Genomic DNA, 27537 nt, shown 5'->3' on the forward strand with positions numbered 1-27537 from the left:
ATAACGGAGATAAGTAATTATAGTTCATAAATCATAACCAGTTATTGATGAAGACTGGTATTGACCTTGCTACGGCCCTCTCCATATATATATATATATATATATATATATATATATATATATACTGTATATATATTGTGAAAGAAAATATATTTATTTTCTTTTACAAAATATTCAAATAAAAGACTTGTCAAAGCTGCTGTACATGTATAATTTCTCACATATATATATATATATATATATATATATATATATATATAAATTAATCAAAAGAAATAATAAAATTAATACCAATGGAGCGCATAGCTCATTGTCTGAAAGCAATGCACTTTAATTCATTATTTACTTTGTTATCATATACTTTACAGATTCATATTATGATATTTTAATCTTAATTTATATTAATCAATGCAATCATGTAATAAAAATTATATTTTCTATGACTTGGATTTATTCTCCCACTTTCACTCTCTTTATCTTGTTCCTTCGCCTTTCTGTCATATTCTGTCAATAAATTGCAATGTGCAAGTGTATGATAAACTATATCAATTTGTACAATCTTCTTTAGGAAACCCCAAAGTATAACCATCACTATTATTATTAAGAGCAGGTTTGGGCTCAATTACAAGGTAATTGATCAATTACGTACTTAATTACAATTTTTTTAGTAATCATAATTGTAATTGTAATTGAAATTTTGAAAGGGAAATTAATTGTAATTGAAAAAAATGTAATTGACTCCAATTACTGTCAATTACTTTGAATTACATTAAATTACTTTACAATAAACTTGCTTAATGTATGATTCAATTTCATGACCTTTTTCATGTCAACTGCTTCAGCATCAAAGAGTGTAATAGGCAGAATCCGTGCTCTTTAACATAATTAAACCTTAACCTTGTCAGTTTATCTGTAACTTAGAGTTATGTTGAAATAGGTGGTGCTATAATAGAGTACAAATTGATTTCATTTATGACTTCTATAGAAAGTAATTGAAATTGTAATTGTAATTTACAAAAGTAATTGCTAATTGTAACAGGAAAAATGTAATTAAGTTGAAAAGTCACTGTAATTGAACATTTCTTTAATTACGTAATTGAAATTATAATTGTAATTGAGCCCAACCCTGCCTAAGATCAAACAGCTGAAAAAATATGAAAGTAAGTACGTGTACGAATTTGATTCGCTTTTTTTTTAAATCTCGCAATGGAGACATGGTTATTGCAATTTACCGAAGGCTGCAATGTGCAACGTAGATAGCATGTTATTGAATTATTGATTGAATTTTATCATTGTGTAATAGCAAGTATTATTGAATGTATATTTCGCTTTATGATTATGTACAATGAGTGTTTGAATATTTGTATTCATTTTACTCGATATAAGTATTTGATGTGAGCAAAGTCAAGGTAACTTGTGTAATGATCATTGTAATGCAGTGTCTATTAACAAAAAAGGGTCTTTCTTTTCGAATGTAGTACTGTCTTTAGATACCTTAACTTGATGTTTATTCATCCAGGATGTATGTAAGTGAAAGTATTTCCCAAATTGGATCGAATAAATGTCTAATCTAGTTTGACATGAATCACATAACGTTATACATTATTTTATTGAGTAAAGAGAACAAAATAATATGACCACATTCTTTGTGTCTTCGTTGTATGTGTATTTACTCTGGATATCGTCGGTAAATCTGCGATCCCGTTGGGAAAAATTGAAAGGAAAATGGCGACGGAAAAAGAAAAAGGAAAACAAGCAGAGAATAGAGAGAGAGAAAAAAAAAGAAAATTGAAGGCAGTGGCAAAGAGAAGGAGGAAAACAATAATTAAAAAAATGAGAGAAGAAGGGAGAAGGAGCAGATGATAAATTTTGAGGTTTTGGGGATAAGCTGTACATGTGTCGTGTAAATAGAGATGTAGCACCTGTTTGGGGAAAGAATGGGTTTTGGTATGCCACTTGTCGGAAAAAAAACTACGCCCCTGAAGGATACGATTCAAACTAAAAAAAAAATAAAACGAATGAGAAGCACGAGCTGAAAATAATATACTGACCTGAAAAGGATCCATTTTATGCTTTTTTATGGGATTCATGGAGAGGATGCGTATCTTACTATACATGGCATACTGTAACGCGAGCTCGTAGCGCAAGCTATTTTTTTTATATGCAGTACTTTTTTGTATTTTGTACTGGATGTCGGATGTTTCATTTCAGTTACAAGAGTAACAGTTCTTCTCAGCCAATGAAAATCAAGAAAAGTGGTCACTCAGATCAGATCCAACAACTTGCCTGACAAAAAATGTTGATGTAGTGCTTCGAAGAATTGCATTTTGACATTAAGAGAGTCATGTTAGGGGTTTTGTAATAGCCTACATCATCTATACATTTGGACAAAAAAAAATTAATGGAAAAGCTATTTGATTGAAATATAGGTCTTAAATCGAAATTCTATTAGCTAAAAGAGGTTTCCATTATCTTTTTTTCTACAGAAGCGTCGATGCCTATCTCATCAAAGTGAAAGACTCGTTGTTTGGACTTCACTCTGAAATACTTGGTTACCCGTGTCTTTATTATTAGCAGGTGATGCTGGCGTACGGCCGCCATCGGACGGAGTGTCCTCTCGCATATTTCCGTAAGATACGGCCTGTTCTTCTTGACATCACCGAAGACAGGGAATCGTCTGCCACAAGGGATCAGGCCGAAAGCTGCAGTAGAGGATAAGAAAGAAGAAGCCTTGGAGAAAGTTCAGAGTGATGAAGAGAACCTGGATCCCAAAGATGGCTGGTTTGATCAGGGTAATGCATCCCACGACCCAAGACATGATGATCAAGGTGGAGATGCAGAAGACATCCTTGAGACGTCCCATGGCCCTTCCTCGTGGTGAAGTATTATCACCCTGTTTGATGACTAACTCCCCAGATCGCTTCATCTCATGAACAGAGAGGATGAACGTGACGATTGTAAAGAGGATGATAATTGAAGCTGGTATCAGAAGACCGCAAACCAATGGCCAAAACTGAAGGAAGCAGCTAAAAATGAACCGAAAACGTTGCAGCATGATGGTGAGAAATGATAAGACCTGATGTACAACATTATACCCTGATCATTAGAGTTAAGCATGTCGCACACAATTCATTATTCAGTCCTCTCCCTTGCATGGAGACTATTTAATACTGGTAATAATTTTAATGATAATGAAACAACAAATAAAAAGTAAGAAATATTTGCTTATACATCACTTACTTTCTCAAAAGTCTCTAAGCGTTCCACAATAATGCAACATAATAATATATAATTTTTATATAGCGCTTTTCCCATATACGGCTCAAAGCGCTTTCCAGCATATTATTAACGTGATTAACACACTCTGGTTTTGGCATAGCGTCTGTCGGTCTCGCGCTCATTCGTTTCAACATGTTCAAGGAATAAATTCATGCCAGCTCCCCCATTTACTTCACCTGATATACAAAATGTATTTTACTATACATTCTTCCTTTCCTTTGTTTTTTATGCTAATCCCCCCCCCCCCACACACACACACACATTTTCCAACCCCATTTCCAACTTTCTAGATTGCTTCCAACTAGCCATTATTTTCTGGAGTATTTTTATTCTTACGTGACATCACGACATTTGATAAAGTACTTCAAACTATCTGATTGAACTGGATAATTAGAGATATACATCTTTTTTTACAATAACAATCATCATTAATTTTCCGCTGGTTCTCTATTCACACTTACACGCAATATTGCTTTTTAGATTGTAAGTGCTCATGGAAACTTTTTACACTACAAACACAGTTCAAATTAACTTACTAGTCCGATGTTACATAGTTCCTTCGAGCAACTGCACCAGTCAGGGTGACTATTAGTCCGGGAATACCTAACGAACGACAAAAAAATTATGCTGTAATGATAATTACATACTTTAACTATCATACGATAAAATTTCTGACCGGGGATTTTTTTTTTTTGCTTTATCGATTCGCTCTTTTGTGATATTCAAATAAGGATGGTCTCGAAGTGAATCTCAAACGTAAGAGATTAATCGCGAAAAATGTCGAGGGGAGGGGGCCTCATGCCCCTCTCCCTGAGCATTAAAGATAAGAATACAAAATAGTATTTCTGAAGGTTCGCTTCGCTTTCTTGGAAATTTAACGATGTGAGGTATCCCCATTGAAGCACCACATATACATGATATGTACTCCGTAATTGCAAAAGAGCTAATCTGGTCCTTAATCACGCTCCTCTCAGAGTGAGACGGGGGACCAGTCCTGATGGAGTGAGATTTCAATCTTTCAAGAGTGAATTTTCACCTTTTTAGGAATGAAAGCGTGCATCTGTTTTTCACTTTCACTCCAAAAGAGGTGAAAATTCACTCTTGAAACGCGGATGTCTCATTCCATCAGGACTGGTACCTCATCTCACTCTGAGAGGAGCGTGATTGAGGACCAGGTTAGCTCCTTTGCATTTACAGAGTAATTCTTTTCCCCCTTTTATTTTTCTTTTTTAATTTCCTTTACCTTCTTTTCCTATTATGCTCCTCCTCCATTTTTTCACTTTTTCTTTTTTCTTCAATCACTTTGTTCTTCCCCGTGCTCTTTTCTACCCTTTTTCCTTTTCTTCATCTTTTTCTCAATCTATTTATTCTTTGTCATCTTCATCATCACCTTTTCTTTTTCTTCTACTACTACTACTAGAGTAATACTGCTTCTTCTTCTGTGTCTTCTTTATCTTCTACTACTACTACTACTACTACTAATACTACTTATGCTTCTCCTTCCTTTCCTTTCGATTTTTTCAGTCTGTATTCTGCTTGTGCTTATTTGTCTTCCTCCTTTTTGAAAATGTTCTGCCATTCTTGTTCTCACCTCATCGCACCCTCTCCGAATTGCAAAGAGTGAAGTGTTTCATAAAAAAAGGAATTAGATGAAATCCTACCCCATGCTACAAGTCCAGCTTTAACCATGAAGCGCGGAATGTTGGAACTGGATACAGAAAAGTAGATGTCGAGACTCTCCAAGCCTATCCAAGCTAAGGATGAGATGGAGAAGTATTGAATGAGACCGGAAAGGAATCAACAGGGGCCGGTGTCAACCTCCGGGACGTCAGGATATGCATCCAATTCAATGATGATGATGAAGGTGATGTATAAACACAATAGGGTACAGCATAGCCACAGGAGTATCCAACGAGACTGTTTCCCATGTTCATTGCTATCATGTCTATATAGAACAAACATACGGAAATACACACAGATTATTATACACGCACACGCATATATTTTTTCAACACACGCACACATACGCACCCTTGCACCCCACACACACACTCACGCACACACACTCTCCCAACGCCAATACAAGCGTAGAGGAAAGTTTAGACTATCAAATTTTACAGGAAAGGATACACTATAGGGTACATCAGGGACCTTCTGGAGTAAGGGTACGTATACGTGTGGATGTGTGAGGGTGATGGTGTGTGCGTGTGAGTGAAAGAGTTGAGAGAGTCTGTTCAGGGAAGTTGGGAAAAGGTCGTATTACTTGATTCTTACTTGTTTAGGACATTGGCGAGCAGTGTTATCAATAAACACACGATGGAGAAAGAGCAGCCGATATAGATGAGATTCCTTGATGCGGCTGAAGGAAAGGAGGAGTGAACATCCTATACAAGAAAGTAAACAACAAACTATCAATCTGGGCCCCGTCTTACAAAGAGTTGCGATTGATCCGATCAATCAAAACTATCGAAAGCTAGCAATGTCAACATCTAAAATTACACGTTTGTTCAAAATATTTTCTAGAAATGATGTAGATTCATACATTTACTATTTTCTTGACGATTCAGTATAATGCTTCTCCTCGTTTTCAAAGGACATTGAGCAAATTTAGTAAAGAACAATTATGACTCTGACCCTGATTTACAATATTTCAGAAATAACAATACGTCAATAAATCTAACTAATTTAAAATGGAAGATTATTTGTAGTGTTATGGTCCTGGAGTTTGGCACAGGCATTGATCTTAGTGCTCTTGTATCTGTTGGAGATAGAGTTACGTTTGAAGGCACAGGCTTACCAGATATAAGCGCAAATCAAAATACGTGATTCTGATTGGTTGGTAACCATGTTGCGTTTGATTTTTGTGAGGTGCTTTTGGTCGCAACCCTTTCTGTAAGTGGTCTTTTTGGCCTTAAGAAAGTCTAGCCTCTGCCACTGCTTTCTGACCTTGTACATAACAATGGCTAAGAGTTGTTTAAAAAAAATGACCAACAAATATCTGGGTTGACTGACTAAGTGACAGTGTCATACATTAATGAGATTAATTAACATCTTAACATGATATTTACCTAAATTAATTTTGTTGCCTACTTTTATAAGAGAGGAGTTGAGAACAAATAAGTCCAGTTGAAATAGGAGTTGAGTAGAGATTGGTCCGCATTGATCTAAACTTTTCCAATGGTCCTAGCTGGTGGGTAATACATAAAGATGAATTGTCACTCTTTTTTGTCGTAAAAGATATATCCACATGTAGATGATTAGCACTTAAGAACATGTTCTTGGCGAACGTAAAGTTCTGCGTAATTTTACGAACAAATTTATGAAAAATCCACCAAGTAATATCAACTCTTCTCTCACCATTAAAACTGCAAAGTTGGTCAGGTGATCGCAGCTGCATACAATTGGTTCACTTGTATTATACTTCAGGCCACTACTCCTGTCGCCTGATGACGTGATATGACGACTACCACTCGTTGACCAATCAGGGAGGGCAATGTCCCAGAAAGCACAAGTTGGATTCTGATATCCAGCCTGTTCGTTAAGAAACGTGGTAATATTAATGATAATTGTGATAGCATTTTTACTTACTTAGGCTAGCCACTTCAGTTATAAAATGCTCTATCTGCTGGTTTTCTCATAAAATAAAACGTTATTGAAACATCTAGCACTAAGCTAGCAGAAGGTTTTATTTTCAAAAGTCTTTGGTATGACTCGGCCAAAGATCGAACCTATGAACTCCGTTTATTAGGAAGGCGCTCTTCCACTGAGCCACCATGCCCCGTATTTGATCCAAGCCACAAGAATGGTGAAGACGATGAGAAGGCAGATTGGGTGACATGTATGACGGGCCGTTCATGCCATAAACCGTCATATTATTGGTTATTAATTGAGAAACACAGTGCGTAAAGTCGTAAGGACGCCAATAATGCTAGTCCATTAGCAGCTCTCTTTAGCATTAAAGAAAATGTAAATATACAGATAACAATGTAGGTCTATATATCAGGTAGGCCTTAATGTTAAAATAACAAAATTGGATACAAGTTTTCTTTCAGGAAATGCGTTTTCTCCTCTTGAATATCTAGAAATTAAAACAGAATATCAGGTTGATCGTTGAATTTAAGATACGGATAACTCATGGGCGAACCTAGGTTATATCGGTATGATTTAACATCTTCACATCAATGTGATCTTTATAATGATCTTTATAAATGGAAAACAAGAGCATACCCTTATTGGTTTGAAGCTGAAAACGATGTCGTCTTCGAGGTTGGTGAGCTTCTTTCCTCCAATCGTCAGCCCAGCGATCAATGAATTAACACTTCGATTGAGACCATGTCTGTTTTCGTTGATTTCTTTGTGGTTGCTCGATGCATACAGGGATGACGTCCGAAACATCGTGAGGGCAACGCGTACTTCGTTCTCTTTAGTGGGTTCCTCAAGATTGTCAAATACACTTTGCGGTATGTCTATTTCTAGTGGAAACTGTTGATCCGGATCGCTCGAGGCATGGGTAAAGTTGATTTGACGCATAGATAGGTTTAGACCAACTTCAAGATCAGCTGGAACCACATCGGAAATCTGTTTTTTTAATGCAAATCAAAAGAAAGTTTTGGGCATGGAAGGAAATATTTTATAAATATGAGATGAAACATATTAGTATCAAAAGTAGATATGAATGCATTATTCATGTTCGGTTTTGCAAGATTTCACGATAAATTCCTTCATGATACTGATATGGGCGAGTGTATCTCAATCTGAAATAATATCAGATGGAAATGGAAGATGGGAGATTTTTTAAATCCAGGTTGATTTTGAACCTCAGTTCTTCTGTCCTTGGATAATAAACCGAAATTATCATAACATTATGTTTGCATATAACAGGACAATTATTTATCAAAGCCAATTACATAATTAAAATAATAGTTCCCAAATCAGAGACAAGTTAATGAAGATACATGGCGATTATGGTCCTTGACCTACTTGATGACAATAATTATAATAATAATAATCATAATGATGACTTGATATGCAAATAGGCTTGAAGTCTTGTGGCGCATGTGGATGAAGGACAGAAAGTGAAATGCTAGGAATGAATAAATATAGCACTCCGACAAAGATTTAATCTCTACAGTCATGTCAGACAGTCAGAAACTGGACAAAATCATTTATGTACACATGTTACACTGCAAAAACTCCGGTGTTGATGTAACACCAGCCCGGAATCTATAAATAAGTGTTAAACAACACCAATTTGGTTTTGGTCTAACACCAGATAGGTGTTTACACAACACCACTTAGTATTGAAACATCGTCGATTTGATTCCAAACTGGTGTTGTTTTAATACCGCTCTGGTGTGGACATAGATTCTGGGCTGGTGGTAAATCAACACCGGAGTTTTTGCAGTGTACATTTTTATATTTACCTGGACATATACATTTGGTGAATATTTTGAAGTGACGTTCTCATCGTTCAGTGCAACAACTTTGAGATGGTCTTCGAAAGCTGTTAGAATCACTGAGATGGCTCCTGTACTGGATTCGATCTCGTAAAGATCAGTCTGGTCAATGTCTGCAAAGTTCTTTACGATGGTCGTCAGAATCGATGTGATCTATAAATCATTTTTTAAAATTGAAATTGAAACCACTTAGAATAAAATTGAGCCAAAGACCTCAAACTGTTTAAAGAAATAATTTGTGTTAAGCTAGGGTTACACCAAAACCGAATTCTCCCGAATAAATTCGGACCGATTCTGCCCGAATTAGGCCTGATTCGGATGGTTTCGGTGGATTCGAATGTTCCCGAATCCCTCCCAAATTTTCTCGTATTCGCGGAGGGAGAACAGAATTACCCAAAACCACCCGAATACGTATATTCGGATAAATTCGCAGCTGATTCGGTTCAGGTGTAACACTAGCTTAAATCATACTTTGATTTCATGATGTTAATAGTCAACCACTGGGTGTTGTGGCGAGCGCCTGCATTCTAAGCGACATCGTTAAAGGTAAACAAAAAAATTGATGTTGATTTTCGAGGTTCAAGTCCAGGGCTCCGTCTTACAAAGAGTTACGATAGATCCAATCATCGTAACTCTATGGAAGTCCATCAATGTCATATTTTTCTACATAAATATCCTTAGTAAACAAAAAGAATCACACTGAATCTTTAGAAGAATGATGAATGTATGAATATACATCATACAAAATTTAAAACATTTGCATTTTAGATGTTGACGTTGCTGGCCGCACATAGTTGTGATTGATCGGATCAATCGTAACTCTTTGTACGATGGGGCCCTGGTTATGTCTGCCGGATGGTGACGTTAAGGGTCGGTCCAAAACGTAATGATCATATCTAGTTGATAAACGTATGTATGAAACTCAATATCTATCTCATAATTATACAATTTGAGATAAATCTGAGTTTGACATTTATTTGAATGTGGTTGATACTAGATGCCTCCGGATTGCTTGGTTTTACATCTGTAATGTTCTTGATGATATTTGCAATGTTCGCAACATCCATATGGGTTAGTTCTTCAGGACTGTCGGTCACTATTAATTATGAAACTCAATATCTCTACAACTTGAGATAAATCTGAGTTTGACAGTTAGTTGAATTTGTTTGATACTAGATACCTTCGGATTGCTTGGTTTTACATCTGTAATGTTCTTGATGATAATTGCAATGTTCGCAACATCCATATGGGTAAGTTTTTCAGGACTGTCGGTCACTATTAAAACTGCTTGTGTAACCTCCTCTAGAGTATCGTTTCCTATTATATGCTGGGAATAAATCAATCATGAAAGGAAAGCAGGACAAACTGTTAGAAAATTTCTACTTAAAAAAAAAATCCTGCAGCAGAGTCTCGAGAACACAGTCCTATAATATTACTGCTCTGTGTAATTTAGGAGGCTGCACTCTACAAGCTCCGCTTTTTAGCAGCCTCCTCCATTTCCAACCTGATATGTAATAATCTTGAATATAATTTTTGTACAAGAATACTTGAAATATGTTTTGTTATTTATATGTTAAAATGTACAACATAAACTGTAATTGTTGAAAATGGAAATAAACGAAATGAAATGAATGAAATGAAAATCTTACATGCATTTGTGTAAAATTACAGAAAATAAATATTTGGTGGATGTAACCTTACAAATTTATCGTAATAAAACTGTTTTCCCCTTTTTTAAAACAGACCTGTTCTGTAAAATTCTATAAAAAAATTGAATAAAATCTTTCCTGTTTTAACAATTTACAGAATGATTTTGTTACTTCTTTCTGTAAAATCTGGTTTTTTTTTCTGCTGTAAAATCTTCTGTTTTATCTAACAGTGAGGAGAAAATATTGAACTTGGAGAGATGACGCTTTGGTAACTTTACTACTTTGTCAGCAAGAGTGAATTTGAGTGCATAATACCATAGTGAATGACTAATTTATATGGGATATATTTATCGTTTGTTTTTAGTAATTTTGATTTTTTTTAATGGTGAAAATATTTATCTAAAAACAACAAACTGATGACGCGTCGTTCAAGTACCAGCGGAGCGGATATGTAAAGTAAACATGAATTCAATTAGCTCTCATGAGTAACGGAAGCGTTGTGCCTTTTAACTCCGATCCGAACTTGTAGGAGTGGATGCATCTGAGTATATCGCTGAGTTTGACCGTCATATATTTCGTATACTTCTCGAACTAATACACTAAATTCGCGAGAATTCATGTTAGGAATGTCACACAAATTCACACAAATATCTTTTAATGCAGGGAAAGTAATATTCTGCAAGATATATTCACATTCAATTACCTCTTTAAAGTTTAACGTGCTATAATAAACATATTGGTCGAATGAGTTCTTTGGACTGCTTAATGCATGGTTGGGATCCATCGATTACACATGCTAAACATGCATGGAGGTGGATGAGGGGCGCATTCGAAATCTCAAACCAAAGTAGGCCTATCCGTCACAAAGTAATTGTGTCCAACAGTCGTTTTTTGTTTGTTTATATGTTTTGAAATGAAAGACTCATCAAGATGTAGGGCTACTTACTGCTAAGATATATTTTAAGATCTGATCTCGAGTCATCGTAACAGGAAAACATTCTAGCTGACTTGTTATTTGAAAAACAGGCCCCAGTAAACTGTTTCTGATGCAAACTGCGCTACCCAGCGGTAGTCCAGCTATGGAAAGATATTGATATGCCGTTACCGAACTTACTAATAAATAAATTGTTTTCGCAATCACTGTGCACCCATTCCTATGAAAGTGCAAGTCAAATCGCAATGGACAGCTTAGAGTTTTCTGTCGAAAGTTAGTGGACAGGGACAGGCGGTCGTCCGAAGATTCGGACCGGAGAATTGCAAATACGTACGTCGTTGGTCCAAGAGTCCAGTGCCGGCCGCACAGAAACGTTGTTAGCCTAACAGAGCGCTAACAGTATAAGCTCAGTCACATCTTCCGGATTATGAAGTCAAAACATTTATTTTAATGTGTAAGAAATAACATTAGGCATCGCTGCCACATTACCGGTTGTAACAGGGCCCCTGTTATATAGCGCGTTGTTAGCGCTAACAACGTTTCTGCACAGGACGACCCTGCTCTGTTTATTAACCGATTTTCGACTGTTTTGTCATTGAAGGGCTTTTGGCAACACATTATCATCGTAATCGAAAGCGGCTGCGTATAGTGATCGCGAAAATGCATTGTACACCTATACAATATTTTAAAGAGAGTGGTAACAATTTTGGATCCAGTAATTTAAAGCTACAACAGACAGCTGAAAAACGTATGATCAAGCACTTTGCTTCAGCAAGTCCATAAGTCTTATGGACTTGCTGAAGCAAAGTGCTTGATCATAGTTCAACTGAGGAAAGAAACTTTTCTGTGGGGTGCAAAGTAAAGTAAAATATCCATACTCTTAAATCCAGGTCAGATCGACAAATAAGGTTGATACACTGTTCTGTGTGGGTGTTTAGATAAAGCTGTTCGTAAGTTAAGAGCGACTTTAAGAACGACTGGTGAACCTTTCTTGTGGTAAATAGTATATTGAATTTGTGATGGTTTGGCGCATAAGAAAGGTTCGCCAGTCGTTCTTAAAGTCGCTCTTAACTTACGAACAGCTTTATGAAACGGCTCACATGAATGTTGTATTTTTTATGAATTGCATTTTGGGTAAATCATGGAAAGAAAAATGAATCATCATGTTTGGAAGGAATTGAGATGCCAGGACCTCACCTTGTGCAGTATAAAATGGGCATCTTTCATTCGAAATAGAAGAAAATCCATCTATGGCACTCGGAAAGGTCATGTTGCCAAGCTAAGCAGAAGAACATAATTCTAAAAGAAAATAATAAAAAAAGAAGTAGAAGTATGACTGTAAAGAGTGTAGTAATGTTACCACAACAATACTGCTACCCCTTCTAATGCATTTTACAGATATGGCTATATGACGTCTTATACTCGTATAATACTGAAAATGTTACCAATGACAGAATAAAACTTGACAAGGATATTGATAGAGGACTGTGTCAGAATCGTCACCTTTGGGGTGGGGTGGGGTGGGGGCAAAAGGAGATGGCCGACTCTGATTTTCTAGTAATGAAAAGTGGACAAAGAAACAGAAATGTATACAATTGGAGCAAACATATTCTTAGAAAATCCAATCTAAGATGAAAGATACATGAAATACATAAGTGAACAAGCTTGTCTTTCAAAATGTGTAGCGGAACTCTTTAATATATTCAGTTCATGGCCGGTGCTCACCCGGACAATCAAACTCGTCTGTAAACTGAGATGAACAGGTTAACTCCTTATCATTAGAAGCTGCACGGTAAAGGTAGGATTCAGAGACTCCCTCATAGCCGGATATACGACAGCTCGAAACCTTGGATACGCTCGCTGACCATCAGGAAGTGTGACATCAGACATCACTTCTCCTTACAGAATAGGACCCAGGGTCAATATCAGACCATCTAGTACACATCCTCGACCCACTTTCTATCTCCAACAAATATTCCTCTATCACGCTTGGCTGTTCGGGTGATTTGAGAAAGGATATATCATGTAAAGGTATTAATTAAAATTTATTCATATTTCTGTACAAATATCAGATATTTATTTCATTTATTAATGATGTGCTTTAGGACTTTAGTAAGTTAAATTATTATGTTCATATGAAAATATATTCACATTGGGTTCATGGCCAAGGTTAATAACGATCAAGATAATGATAATAATTCTTGTTATCATAATCAAATATATTCAAATAATTTAAGATGTGTACAATTTCGAAACATGAATTATTTGCTTAATTTATTGATCAATTTGTATTTGTAATATTCAAACTGTGAATTAGTCAAAGAAAATTGAATAACTTGGTTCAGAAACACAGAAATCCACACTAAAATGTATCTTACTCAAGTTAATATATTCGTTTTAATTAAATGTTTGGCCATGGATGCTATACATTTATTTGTGATTCCTACCTGAATATCTTCACCGCTCCTTGAAAGAGATACGCTGTTCACATATTCACAGTCCGTGGTGATTTCTAGATAGGTGGTATTGATTGTCGACATGTTGCTCTGAAAACGGTAGACTGGAAAGAACGCCTCTGAGACGAATTGTTCATTCGGGACAACGCGACTCATCGATGGGTCTCCCTTTCCATCTATTCGAGTGCCTTTCGAGTACTGCATGATGGATATCGGTTTGTTGGAAGTTATCAACATCATTTCCTGGGTAGTTACATCGATGGTGTCATATTCTCCCATTGACAGCTCGAGGTTAAGGTCTCCGATTGTCACCCTGGTGTTGTCTCTGCCGGCTACAACCTGCAGAAGGTACCCAGAAGGTCTTCCCGCAATGGGGCTCACGACGAACACCTACCCCCATGCCTTGAAAGGGGCCAACTGCTCTGCTAGGTGATCACATGCCCCGACCTCCTGGAGAACATCGGCACACTATGAACCTGCTGACACGAGGACGGAAGCATTCGAAAGGATTCGCGATCCCGTTATGTTGGTTAAAGGAGGGAGCAGTTGAATTGACTCGAACGGGAGGAGGGTGTAACGGAATATATCACCAAAGTGGGAGGTAGCATTCTGGAAGGTTATCTTGGAGGTCAAATGGATTTCGATAGACGCTACCCGATCCAGGGATGGGATCTCCAGAATGCCACTGAACAGAGGATGTGAGCCCCTCTCTCGGGATATCAGCGATACAAAGTATTCATCTCCTGCATATTTCATAGGCATCGCAGTGTATATGTCAGAGGTGAACGGCGCCATGTTGTAGACAAGAACGGAGATGTCCATATCCGACCTCACCAATACCGTGTTGATTGGACCCGCTGTGTTCTGGTGGATCAAGGAAGAGCTAATTAGAGCTTGTTGTGAAATTGTAAGATCCAGCATCCGGCGACAACAAAGCGGAGTGGTCCAGCTCATCTCGGCCGGGAGCAGAGATTTGAACCTCGGTCTCTCCGTCGATAGCTTCAATCAACATTCCGACCGTTTCATCCTCAAAATGGTAGTTTGGCATTGGAGCGAAGAGGAACACTTTGCCACTGATTCCTCGTGTTCTCGTCAATGCCAAAATTTCTTCAGATGAATACAAACATTTATTATTATAAGACTTTCTCAAGTGGACTTTCGATATAGTGCAGAAATAAACTTCGGAGTAAGAATTTCACGTATGCTTCTGTATTTTTTAAAATTCAATTGTGGCTTGTCTTTTCAACAATTTAGTTGCGAAAGTTTGAACAGAACATCCTATCAAAATGCTCCTATCATAAAGTTAGCTTAATTGATTTATAGAAGGAACAATAGTATAGAAGGAACAATATGATTTATAGAAGGAACAATAGTATTTCAAAATTTGTAAAAATGCAATTGGCTGATAAAGCGTAATGGTATTTCTTCCCGCAACTAAAATGACATTAAAAGACCAATATAAAAACTTTACACGACCCAACTCTTAGCCTCCCCCACCCCTCCTCATAAAAAACGAAGCTGTAATACACAGCTTGCGGTAAAGTAGGTAGATTAAAGTTATCGTCACTGGTGTACAGATAATGTACACCCCCAACCACCCCCCCCCCCCCCCTTATAAAAAGGGGGGAAATGAAATGGAAACCGAGAAGGGTGAAATATGAAGTCATTTCTGGATATGACGCGAATTATGTCACAAAAGTTGTATTTTTCTTTTTCAACAGGTTATTTTTTGCTTGCTCAGTTTGCCCAGTCGCCATGCATTATCCAGAATTTCCCCCTCAAAAAAATAATTCATTATGGCTTTCCTTATCGTGGTACTAAGACCTTGATGAAAAACAATTTACAATGATGTTGTGCCATCCTGAATGAATAAATGTCAATAAATGAAAATACACATACGAATAATTGTAATGAATAGAGATTATAGTATTCACCCAATCCCTTTCCAAATATCATTCCATGTACCTGGTGTATAGATCAAGATGCTGAAACATGCAATGAACATTATCCAATCCATCTGTGTATGACAAGAACAAAAAAACATGAAAAGTGGAGCCTTGTGGCCCAGTGGATTAGTCTCCCGACTTTGAAACAGAGGGTAGAGGGTTCAAATCCCAGCCATGGCGTAGTTTCCTTCAGCAAGATCCGCGTTGTGCTGCTCTCAACTCGGGAGAGGTAAATGTCTTCAATCCTTAAAAAGGGGTTCGCTGTTAGTAATTACAGCCGCCAAACTAAAGCCGGGTGATAATATCAAAGTCCTTTGGAAGCGTGATGTGCGCTATATAATTAGAACTGTTTATTATTATTATTATCATCATTGATATGAAACATGTGTCATGGCCAGATTTCTATTCATAACAGTATATTCATTAACTCGGTATTACTTGTTATATTGATTAATGTCCGTTTGTCAAACTATATGTATAATGTTGTAACTGACTATTCTTGCATCAGAATTAAACTTATATCTCTATGGGACTATATACCCTTCCACCATACCATGGTTAAAATGTCATTTTTTTAGTTTTACTTCAAATTCCATTTTCCTTTCATGAAGACATATAACAATATGCTACCTCGGTTAGATTTTGATTACCGCCCCAGGTAAAAGGGTAGCCCCTACTTAGTAGAAAACCCGCAAATCTCTGATAATTAAAGGGGAAGTTCACCCTTACAAAAAGTTTATTGTAAAAATAGCAAAAACAAATAATAGAAATATCGCCGAAGGTTTGAGAAAAAAAAAATAATCAAAGAATAAAAAAGTTGTTAGAATTTTGATTATTTGAGTTGTGACATCATATGCGAGCAGCTTTCCTACAACCATATCGAATGGTAAAAAATCAATGAAATTTCATTTTCTCTGAAAATTAAAAATGGTTTTTACTGTACCTTCAGTATATCTACAGACAAAATCATTTCACACCCGTTTCTAAAAAGAAAACAACAATATTAAGTCATCACGAACCATTAAAATAATATAAATTTATGCATTTTATATTACATATAGGACAGCTGCTCGTTTATGTCACAAATCCAAAACTTTAAATTCTAATAACTTAAATCTTCAATGGATTTTCTCAAAATTTTCACCAATATCTTTTATTATTTTTTTCTACTATTTTTACAACAAACTTTTCTTCAGAGTGAGCTTCCCCTTCAAGCATTATGGGCTATTAAAAAGTTTGTCATAAAGGCTACCTCTGAGTATCACAGAGCTATAAGACTACTTACTTTCTCACAGTTCTCGTGTATAATGAGCACCTACATAAGATAAAACAAAGTCAAATTATAAAGAATTAAAGGAAGCAACGACTCAGTGATATGTAGAAATAATAACTTACAATGTGAAATTTGTATCCAGAAACTAGGAGATTAGAATACATTGAATCGCTGTACGCATCTAGTTCTTACCGATTTCTTGGGCGCCATCATCTACCGGTCTGTGGGCTCTAAATTCTGGTGTCAAAAATGTTGTCAAGATCTAACATTACCGCTTACACTGCCTCTTTACAAATGTGATTATGTTAAAGACTCGAATCAAAACCCTTCTTAGCTTTTACGAGGTCATTTGCTTGTCTTGAATAAGTATTTAACTGTGTTTATGTCATAGTGTATATTTTTCATACATTGTAATTTTACTCATTTTTATCTATTTATTTGCCAATAAAACCTTAATGCCAATAAAATGAAAATTCCAAAAGACCAATAAAATGAACATTAAAATGAGTCTAACAGTACAAAGTACGCAATATAAAAATTGGTCATGGATCTTTCTTTCTTTCTGTAGCGCATAGGGACATGCAATTCGTAATGCACTATAAAAGAACCACCAAGTGTTATTATCACTTATGTCGAGTATACTGCAAGTATACGGCAAACCAATGTGTGGGTATGCTGAATTTTCATCAAAACATAAATAAAAAAAATATATACCTTGTAGTCGTTTTTCTCAGTGTTTCAGAAATGACAGCGCCCATGCATTACAATTCCGATTTGGATGCTGAGAGGGTTACGTGTTGGGACAAGTCAATGATAAAACGATAAAATGTCGAGTAAGATTTTTTATTATTATTATATCTCTCTGACGCTTTTCGATATACTGCAGAGCGATATTATTTCGGTTTCCTGTTACTAAATTTAAAGAACAAACAAAACATTATTATTATCATTATTATTACAAATTAAAGGCTACATTGCGATAAATGTGTGCTTTTGATGTTAATTGTGTTTTGATATCCGACCCTAGAAAAAAACCAAACAGTCAATAATACTTTTATTATTATTATCATTATTATGAATATCACCTTTACTTCTTTGGTACACAATCATGAACAGAAGCGAATCAGTATAATAATATTGATCAATCTACCAATCGAAAACAAAGCATTCGATTAATTCAAAATAAATTAAGCGATCAATTGATTAATCAATCGATTAATATATTAATTAATTATCCATATCCACATTTTCACCGTCTTAATCATTATCATCGCCATCATATTATCCCCATCATCATCATCATCATCATCATCACCACCACTATCATCACCATCATCTTCATCATCACCATCATAATCATCATCATCATCCTCATCACCATCATCATCACCACCACTATCATCATCATCATCATCATGTTTATCATCATCATCATCATCACCATCATCGCCATTATCCCCCGTACGCGGATCGCACCCTGTGCCGATGCATTTACAAGAAGGTATTCAAATTAATTAATTATCCATATCCACATTTTCACCGTCTTAATCATTATCATCAACATCACCATCATCGCCATCATATCATCCTCAACAAAATCATCACCATCATCTTCATCATCACCATCATCATCATAATAATCATCATCATCACCATCATCACCACTATCATCATCATCATTATTTTCATCATCACCATCATCAGCAGCATCATCATCATCATCGCCATCATCATCATCATCATCACCATTATCCCCCGTACGCGGATCGCACCCTCTGCCGATGCATTTACAAGAAGGTATTCAAATTAATTAATTATCCATATCCACATTTTCACCGTCTTAATCATTATCATCAACATTACCATCATCGCCATCATATCATCCTCATCATCATCACCATCATCATCATCACCACCACTATCACCACTATCATCTTCATCATCATCCTCATCATCATAACCATCATCAGCAGCATCAGCATCATCATCATCATCATCATCACCACCACTATCATCATCATCATCATCACCATCATCGCCATTATCCCCCGTACGCGGATCGCACCCTGTGCCGATGCATTAACAAGAAGGTATTCAAATGAATTAATTATCCATATCCACATTTTCACCGTCTTAACCATAATCATCAACATCACCATCATCGCCATCATATCATCCTCATCAAAATCATCTTCATCATCACCATCATCATCATAATAATCATCATCATCCTCATCACCATCATCATCATCATCACAACTATCATCATCATCATTATTTTCTTCGTCACCATCATCATCATCATCACCATCATCATCACCATTATCCCCCGTACGCGGATCGCACCCTGTGCCGATGCATTAACAAGAAGGTATTCAAATTAATTAATTATCCATATCCACATTTTCACCGTCTTAATCATTATCATCAACATCACCATCATCGCCATCATATCATCCTCAACAAAATCATCACCATCATCTTCATCATCACCATCATCATCATAATAATCATCATCCTCATCACCATCATCATAATCACCATCATCACCACTATCATCATCATCATTATCCTCATCACCATAATGGTCATCACCATCATCACCACCATCATCATCATCATCATCACCATCATCACCATTATCCCCCGTACGCGGATCGCACCCTGTGCCGATGCATTAACAAGAAGGTATTCAAATGAATTAATTATCCATATCCACATTTTCACCGTCTTAACCATAATCATCAACATCACCATCATCGCCATCATATCATCCTCATCAAAATCATCTTCATCATCACCATCATCATCATAATAATCATCATCATCCTCATCACCATCATCATCATCATCACCACTATCATCATCATCATTATTTTCTTCGTCACCATCATCATCATCATCACCATCATCATCACCATTATCCCCCGTACGCGGATCGCACCCTGTGACGATGCATTAACAGGAAGGTATTCAAATTAATTAATTATCCATATCCACATTTTCACCGTCTTAATCATTATCATCAACATCACCATCATCGCCATCATATCATCCTCATCGAAATCATCACCATTATCTTCATCATCACCATCATCATAATAATAATCATCATAATAATAATCATCATCATCATCCTCATCACATCATCATCACCATCATTATTTTCATCATCACCATCACCATCATCACCATCATCAGCAGCATCATCATCATCATCGCCATCATCATCATCATCACCATCATCACCACTATCCCCCGTACGCGGATCACACCCTGTGACGATGCATTAACAAGAAGGTATTCAGATCTAAAGAAGATGGGGAAAGTGGTCCATCATAATTCTCCTTTCATCATCCGTTCTCTCCGTTCGTTTTCTTGACTGCTTCTTGTCGTTTTTCTCCACTGGTATAAAAGAGTGTTCCAATCCAACACATTACGCTTGATAAAACCTAAGGATGTAATCACTGGGAATCACAGATTAAGCTTCATTTATTGAATTCCCTTATGTATTTTCAATACAAATAAATGAAATAAAAATCAATGCTCAGTGTCGATTTATAGGAAATTTGGTTAGAGCAGGTTAGAGCAAAATATGTTGTTTTTTCACTAAACATAATCAAAATTAAAGACATTACCACATTATATTATATTTTATTTTATTGAAAATATTTCATCATTCTGGTCATTTGGGCATAAATCAACCGTTGCAATGTATGCTATTCTCTACACAACCCTCATCTCCAAATAAATACGACATAAAACTCTTAAATGACCTTTACTATCCTTGTGTTATAAAACATTTATATATGACTAAACATGATTTTTCAGCATAAAAATTTAATATAAATTTCAAATGCGAATTACTTTTGTTTACTACCTTTCAAGATTGTATCTGCTTTTTATTTCTTGAAAGAATTATTCAAAATCTTACGCGTTTTTATTATTTTCATCACAGCGTCACTATAGTGGCGTTTACCTTAGTATTATTGTTCTTTTTTAGACAAACAAATTGCTCTTCATTCTGATATACATTAAAGGTTAAGTCCACCCAAGAGAAATGTTGATTTGAATAGATGAGAAAAATCAAAATAACATAACGCTGAAAATTTCATCAAAATCGGATGTAAAAGAAGAAAGTTATGACAATTTAAAGTTTCGCTTATTTTTCACAAAAACAGGGATATGCACAACTCAGTGACATGCAAATGAGACTGTTGATGATGTCCCTCACTCACTATTTCTTTTGTTTTTACTGTTTGAATTATACAATATTTCATTTTTTCTAGATTTAACAATAATGACCATCTTGACAGAAGCATATAATATTAAACAATGCTAATTCTACATGTTCAGAGAGTAATTGATCGTTGTTTCACTTGACAATGAGGAGAAAGTTAAAATATTTCATATAATTAGATACAAAAGAAATAGTGAGTGGATGACGTCATCAGTCTCCTCTTTTGCATACAGACCAGGATGTGCATATAACTGTTTTTAATTTAGAGAAACTTTAAAATGCCATAACTTTCTTATTTTACATCCGATTTTGATGAAATTTTCAGTGTTATTTTTTTTTTCTTCTTTTTTGGAGGGTGGACTTGTCCTTTAAGTGCATCCTCTTCTATCGTATTATCCCCCTTAAACCAGTCCGTTGAAATACTGCTCCCACCTACTGCGAAGTTATATCTAAAGCAAAATTTGCCTCGTAATTCATTCAATAAAGACATCCTTATAAAATTCTTGGTGAAAAGATCCCTCTTCTGATTTAACGAAATGGAACTCTTCAAATTTTATCTCGCCTCTGGGCAGTTTGATTGTTACTTGGACATAAAGCTTTACTCTGTCGTTAATCTTCCGTAATTTAACACTGACATTTTGTTCCATGTTACCCCATATTTGTTCTTTGTCACTGCCCATTTTCTTCATGTTAAACAGATATCAAGAGACACGAAAAGTCCCAAAAATAAATAAACTTAAAGGGATACTCCGGGCTGGAAATGATATGAATTAAAGAGATAAAGAAAAATCAGACAAATAAAACACTGAAAAGTTTATCAAAATCGGAAAATGAATAACAAAGTTATGGCATTTTAAAGATTTGCATTATTTCGGTGAAACGGTTCCAGGCATGTCTTTATGAACATTCAATGAGCAAATTGATGATGTCATTTCCCCACTTGTTCTTTTGTATTTTATTACATGAAATTAGGTTTATTCATTCTACCAATAACTGACAATTTTGGATTGACAATTGATTTAGTGCATTATATATTCATTGCTGCAACTTATTTCATTATAGAGGAGACACATAATTCACACATGAAGGAAACAATTATGATTTCATGTAATAGCCTAAGAAAAAGGAAAGTGGGATGCGACATCATCAACCCACCTAATGAATATTCACGACGACGTGCATATACCTATTTTAAGAAAATAATGCTAAACTTTAAAATTCAATAAATTCGATATTTTTTATCAGATTTTGATTTGTGAATTTAACTCTATTTATTTAGATATAAATATTTTCAGCCCAGAGTACCTCTTTAAGCCAGTACGATAGGCTAGTATTTTTTTGTAAGTAATAGCAAATTGAGATATTGGGGCCCATAAATTTTTGAATTTCAACTCAATATATTGCTATTATCACGGCCGCCCCCATTGCTCAGATCTGATATACTCCAATGAGTAAATTGAGCTTATCTTGCCGCTGATAAGTCCTTTGGAAATGCTGTCAAAACCTAAGTCGACTGAGTAAGCATATTTCGGACCCAATGTGATGGATCTTCGATGTCCTCAAAGCGACGTGTTAGCATGCAACGGAACACCTTTCGAAACACCGGATGTCTCCACGCATAGATGATCGGATTCAAACAGTAATTCACCGACATGATAAGAAAGAAAATTACAAACAATGTCGGATGAATGCTTGTGAAAAACGTCACCGTTGCAGGAGCAAGACACACAAAGTAACACAGGACAACGGTGAAGAGGTTCCTCGTAATCTGCTGGTCAAGATCACGTCGTTCTTCTCTGCGTACCCTTATGCTATTAGTGCTCGCACGAATGCTATTTCTGACTTTCCGTACATGATCTCGAACGTGCATATAGATACTGATGTAGCAGAAGGCCATTGCAGCCATTGATGTCAAAGTACATGCCCCGAAGAGGTAATTGAACATGGCTCCTTTAACGACACCACATAGATGGTTAAACAAGCCAAAGTGAACACGATCTACTATCAGGAAGATTATGAGCATCAAAATGGGAAAACCCAGTACGATCACGAGAACGGCTGCGATCTTGCCCGGAGAGAAGAGTTTCTGCTGCGTTTGAGGCGGTCTTGTTACGACGACGTACCGGTTGAATGCGATGATGACGAGGAGACTGAAACTCCAGAAGTTGACGACACAAGTCAACGCACCCACCACTTCACAGACCAGGATATACGGTGTCTGATGACTGCTCGCGGCGCCGAGCAGCGCCCCCGCCTGAAACGGTAGAGCAAGAGCGCTCAAGGTATCGACACAGCTCAGTGTTACGATGAAAGCATTGGTTGCGGTATGGAGACGACGGGATAACAACACTGCTACGATCACAAACAGGTTCCCGACGACACCGATGAAACAGATGACGATGAGGATACAAGCTGATGCGATTAAAAGCGGCTTCGTCTCCTTTGTTATCGGGTCGCTTGTTGCAGATTGAGAAAGGTTGACGAGAGATTCAGTAGTATCCATACCTGTCTCTGGGTAGTTATATTATCAAGGTTATGTCACTTGAAGTGCCCTGCAAAATAAAAGAAACAAATTATTATGAAAATAAGCACAATTGTAACTCTACGTCAAACCTAGTTGAATGTAGAAACACTTAAATTGGTTGTAAACATAAAGCGTATAATTTTATGTTACACCCACGCCAAATAATGAGAATAACAATCAAAGAAAGAACGCTAACATGACTAGCAGTGGCGTACCTAGGATTTTTCACAGGGGGGGGGGGCAAAATCAGCCGCCAAAAAATTTGACAAGCAAAAAAAATAAATAAAAAAAATAAATAAAAAAAGAAGGTCTTCAATAAAAAAATGAAGGTTTTCGTACCAGAAAAAAAATTGACAAGCAAAAAAAAAAAAAAAAAAAAAAAGGTCTTCAAGCTCATCAGGGGGGGGGGGCAATAAAGGTCTTCAAGCTCGTCAGGGGGGGGGGGGCAAAAAAGGTATTTTAAGCTCGTCAGGGGGGCAGGTATATGACTTTTGTATGGGTTGTGGCTCGTCAGGGGGGGGCAGAGTGCCCCCCCCTGCCCCCCCCCCCCCGTAGGTACGCTAGTGATGACTAGTATATGCTTTTAAAAGAGGTGAAATATAGAAATGATTTTCTTAGGAGTAAACTGATTCTGATTGTTCGTGTTATGAGCATACCTCGATCGCCGATGGTTGAAATTAAATATTAAAATTTGAATATCACTAGCTTTATAATATATTTAGAATTGGCATTTGTATAAACATCAAAGTTTAGTGACTTAATTTATCACCTGACATAATTCAATGATTATTAAACAATATCCCTTACCCTACAATGGCCTCAAATCACAAAATCTGATTTCCTGTAATATCAAGGGGACAGGATGTTTTTCTTTGTCAATTGGATACTGTCTATTTGCATTGTCATGGAAAATAAATTTTACATGTAATGATTATTGTGCCCTTCTATCTGATGTTTAAATTGCCGTAATTCTAATTCCTCACAACCCACGTTAAACGAATACCGTATTTGCAGTTTAATGCAGTGCTTTTGAGTTTAAAGAGTTAGATACTCTGCTTACATAAATAATTACACTCAATCAATAGAGCACATCCCTTTTCTGAGAATGGCATGTATATCTATTTTAGGTAATAAACGCGATAAAGTGCAAAACATAAAGGGGCATATATTATTCAAATTCTGATTTGTGTCCCCATCCATAAAAAAAAGTTTTATAGTGAGTCATTATTAGCAGTGTCGCATGTATTTATCAGCTTGTACCCCTCCTTTATCCACAAAATAATGTTTTCCATTATAAAATGGACATCCTAAGCAATAAAAAACATCAGAGTGACTCAAGAATTCCTTGTAGAAAATAGATTATTCTAGTAAAAAAACTTATGTTATTCGTTAATATGACAAGAAAATTCTATTATTTTTTTCAATATATAGTAAAGCGATTCAAGTACAATACTTTTGGTGTGTAGTACTGTGATCCTAATGGAAAAACACAGTATCACAGAATGAGTCTTACAATATGTTCACAGTGTGTTCACAGTGCGCTCACAGTGGGTTCACATATGTTTACAGTGTGTTGACAGTACTTTCAATGTATTCACAGGAGGTTTACAGTGCAGTGTGTACATACTGTTCAACAGTGTGTTCACATGATGTTCACAGTGGGTTCAATGTGCGTTCACAGACTGTTCATAGTGTGTTCATAGTGCATTCACAGTGTGATTACAGTGCGTTCAGTGTGTCCACAGTGGGTTCAGAGTGTGTTCATAGACTTTTCACAGTGTGTTCATAGTGCATTCACAGTGTGATTACAGTGCGTTCAGTGTGGGTTCAGAGTGTGTTCACAGACTTTTCACAGTGCATTCACAGTGGGTTCACAGTGCATTCACAGTGTGTTCACAGTGCATTCAGAGTGTGATCACATAATGCGTCCAGTGTGTACACAGACTGTTCACAGTGGGTTCACAATGTGCTTACAGTGCGTTATTTCATCTTAAAACTGTCCACTAACAAACTGTGAGCATTCAAACTACAGAGACCCCGGTGTCCACAGTCTTGAATTGTCTCCATAATATAAGATTTTACCATGTTCACAGTGCATTATACAGTATATGCACACATTAATTGTGTTGCGAGACACTTTGTTCCTATAGCAACGAAGGAATCCGGGACAGGGGACAAATTAAATGGCATTTCGTGGTGGTTCACTAAATAAAACAACGACAGTATATACATGTAGAATGCTGGCAATGAGTGTTTAATTCAAAATTTCTTCGACATTAAAAAGAAGCAAAGCATTCTCACCTGGATTGCCGTTGAGTAGGGATTGCACATGTATCACACAACGTTGATATGCGTGGAATTTTAGAGGTTCTTCCGTCGGTAATGGAATCATCATCTGAGCAATATGGAATGAGAAACAATGCTACCACAAGCGCCCCTCCTGCGTAGGCCTATCTCACTTCTAAATAATTAACGGTCGCTCAAAAGCACTTATAAATATCAGTCAATTCAGGGCAATAATTAGCGAAGACAGTAAATGCGTTTTGAATGATGTGCGTACTTTAATTTCCGTGTAGGCCTAATATGGAGCGTCAGTGAATTGACATTCTGCAACAGTCAATATAATTGGGCATCAGTAATCGGTTAACTAGTGCGCCCCTCGGATGGGAGTCCATGTAGAAAGTCAGAGATGGTACAAGATGACCTCATTGATGCATAAACACAGTTCGATCTACATCTCCATGCAGTGTACAGCCAGTGATAGCCGAATAACTACGTATTTTCATTTTATATTAAAGTCTTTATATCATTTGAAATAAACATATAAACCTTTTTACATGGTTTAGCTCCATCGCGATACGCATTGTCTGTTGTTGATTACGGTGACGTCAGACACCACGATGGTAATAATAGAAAGGATATATTCCAACAAATATGTATTTTCATAATTAGCGGAAGCTGAACTAGAGGAAGTTATATAAATGTACCTTTATTGAGTCAATTCAGCAGACGGTTGACGAGAGATGTCATGAATGATATTCCATATGTGAAATTTTTAGAGTGGAGCTTAAAATGAGGAAATTTATATATTAAAAAATTCAAGGTTGAGGTTTTCATAGGCAAATGATGCCTATATTTAAGAAAGTAATAAAAAAAATATTGAAAGCTGTCTTGAAGATAAAGTATGATATGCACGGCGCACTAGATGTATATGCTACAATTCATCTATTCATACATCAGTGGCGTCATGAGTCAAAATCGTTGAGGGGGCCAGACATATGCGAATGCGGCCAAATTTCTACAAAGTTGGAAGAGAGCGAAGTGAGTTGGGCAAATATTTTGACATTGTCAATTCCAAATTGATTTCGGGAAGAGATTTTGACATAATATCCAGAGAAAGATATAACGTTTCATCCTTTTTCATTTTCTTTCTTTCCGCCCCCTCCCTATTTGTTCTTGGTCGGGAAACTATTGGGTGCACAGCAAAAACTGTGGTGTTAACCGGTGTACATAGAGGACCACACCAGTTATTTTACACCGGTGTTGAATTGGTGGTGTTAGTTTTACACCTATAGGTGTCATTACAACACCTTTGGTTGTTACATTTACACGCTTTGGTGTTATGTTTAATCTCTAGGGTGCAATTTTAACACCTCACGGTGTGGTCCTCTATTAACACCAACTGGTGTCAGTTTTAACACCCCAGTTTTTACAGTGTGGCAGGGGAGGGGGCATGACCCCAAAGCCCCCCCCCCCCCCCTCATCTATACATTTATAATT

General features: G+C 36.5%; 3 protein-coding genes across 4 annotated transcripts; all 3 read right to left on the reverse strand.

The window, feature by feature from the left end:
• Positions 1-312: 312 nt before the first annotated feature.
• LOC129276893 (adhesion G protein-coupled receptor E5-like) lies at positions 313-5663 on the reverse strand. The gene is made up of 4 exons (XM_054913288.2): positions 5554-5663; positions 4941-5224; positions 3816-3882; positions 313-3026 (listed from the first exon to the last, which is right to left on the reverse strand). Exons 2-4 carry the CDS (start codon positions 4966-4968, stop codon positions 2657-2659), a joined length of 465 nt encoding a protein of 154 aa, XP_054769263.2. The 5' UTR covers positions 4969-5224; positions 5554-5663; the 3' UTR covers positions 313-2656.
• Positions 5219-14569, reverse strand: LOC135156600 (adhesion G-protein coupled receptor G6-like). Its single transcript, XM_064109173.1, has 7 exons — positions 14429-14569; positions 13766-14113; positions 9916-10062; positions 8703-8888; positions 7507-7857; positions 6637-6810; positions 5219-5224 (listed from the first exon to the last, which is right to left on the reverse strand). The coding sequence occupies exons 1-7, from the start codon at positions 14567-14569 to the stop codon at positions 5219-5221; spliced, it is 1353 nt and encodes a 450-aa protein (XP_063965243.1).
• Positions 14570-21583: 7014 nt separating this feature from the next.
• On the reverse strand, positions 21584-26610 carry LOC129275668 (somatostatin receptor type 4-like). Of its 2 annotated transcripts, none has more exons than XM_064109769.1 (2): positions 26059-26610; positions 21584-23785 (listed from the first exon to the last, which is right to left on the reverse strand). In XM_064109769.1, exon 2 carries the CDS (start codon positions 23734-23736, stop codon positions 22738-22740), a length of 999 nt encoding a protein of 332 aa, XP_063965839.1. In that variant the 5' UTR covers positions 23737-23785; positions 26059-26610; the 3' UTR covers positions 21584-22737. The 2 variants fall into 2 exon arrangements, with proteins under 2 accessions (XP_063965839.1, XP_063965840.1); XM_064109770.1 differs by having other exon boundaries at positions 25271-26535.
• Positions 26611-27537: the final 927 nt, after the last annotated feature.

This window comes from Lytechinus pictus, chromosome 14 (genome assembly GCF_037042905.1).
Source record: "Lytechinus pictus isolate F3 Inbred chromosome 14, Lp3.0, whole genome shotgun sequence".
Taxonomy (NCBI): domain Eukaryota; kingdom Metazoa; phylum Echinodermata; class Echinoidea; order Temnopleuroida; family Toxopneustidae; genus Lytechinus; species Lytechinus pictus.

What these genes read in the sequence shown, in the direction of transcription:
- LOC129276893 (XM_054913288.2), bottom strand. Translation starts at nt 4,968, where the DNA reads ATGGTTAAAGCTGGACTTGTAGCATGGG. An exon ending in AGCTGGACTTGTAGCATGGG is followed by an intron (nt 3,883 to 4,940) that starts GTAGGATTTCAT and finishes GTCGTTCGTTAG; the next exon opens with GTATTCCCGGACTAATAGTC. An exon ending in AACTATGTAACATCGGACTA is followed by an intron (nt 3,027 to 3,815) that starts GTAAGTTAATTT and finishes GTTCATTTTTAG; the next exon opens with CTGCTTCCTTCAGTTTTGGC.
- LOC135156600 (XM_064109173.1), bottom strand. Translation starts at nt 14,569, where the DNA reads ATGGCGCCGTTCACCTCTGACATATACACTGCGATGCCTATGAAATAT. An exon ending in TAAAACCAAGCAATCCGAAG is followed by an intron (nt 8,889 to 9,915) that starts GTATCTAGTATC and finishes AATGATTTATAG; the next exon opens with ATCACATCGATTCTGACGAC. An exon ending in CACCAAATGTATATGTCCAG is followed by an intron (nt 7,858 to 8,702) that starts GTAAATATAAAA and finishes TTAAAAAAACAG; the next exon opens with ATTTCCGATGTGGTTCCAGC.
- LOC129275668 (XM_064109769.1), bottom strand. Translation starts at nt 23,736, where the DNA reads ATGGATACTACTGAATCTCTCGTCAACCTTTCTCAATCTGCAACAAGC.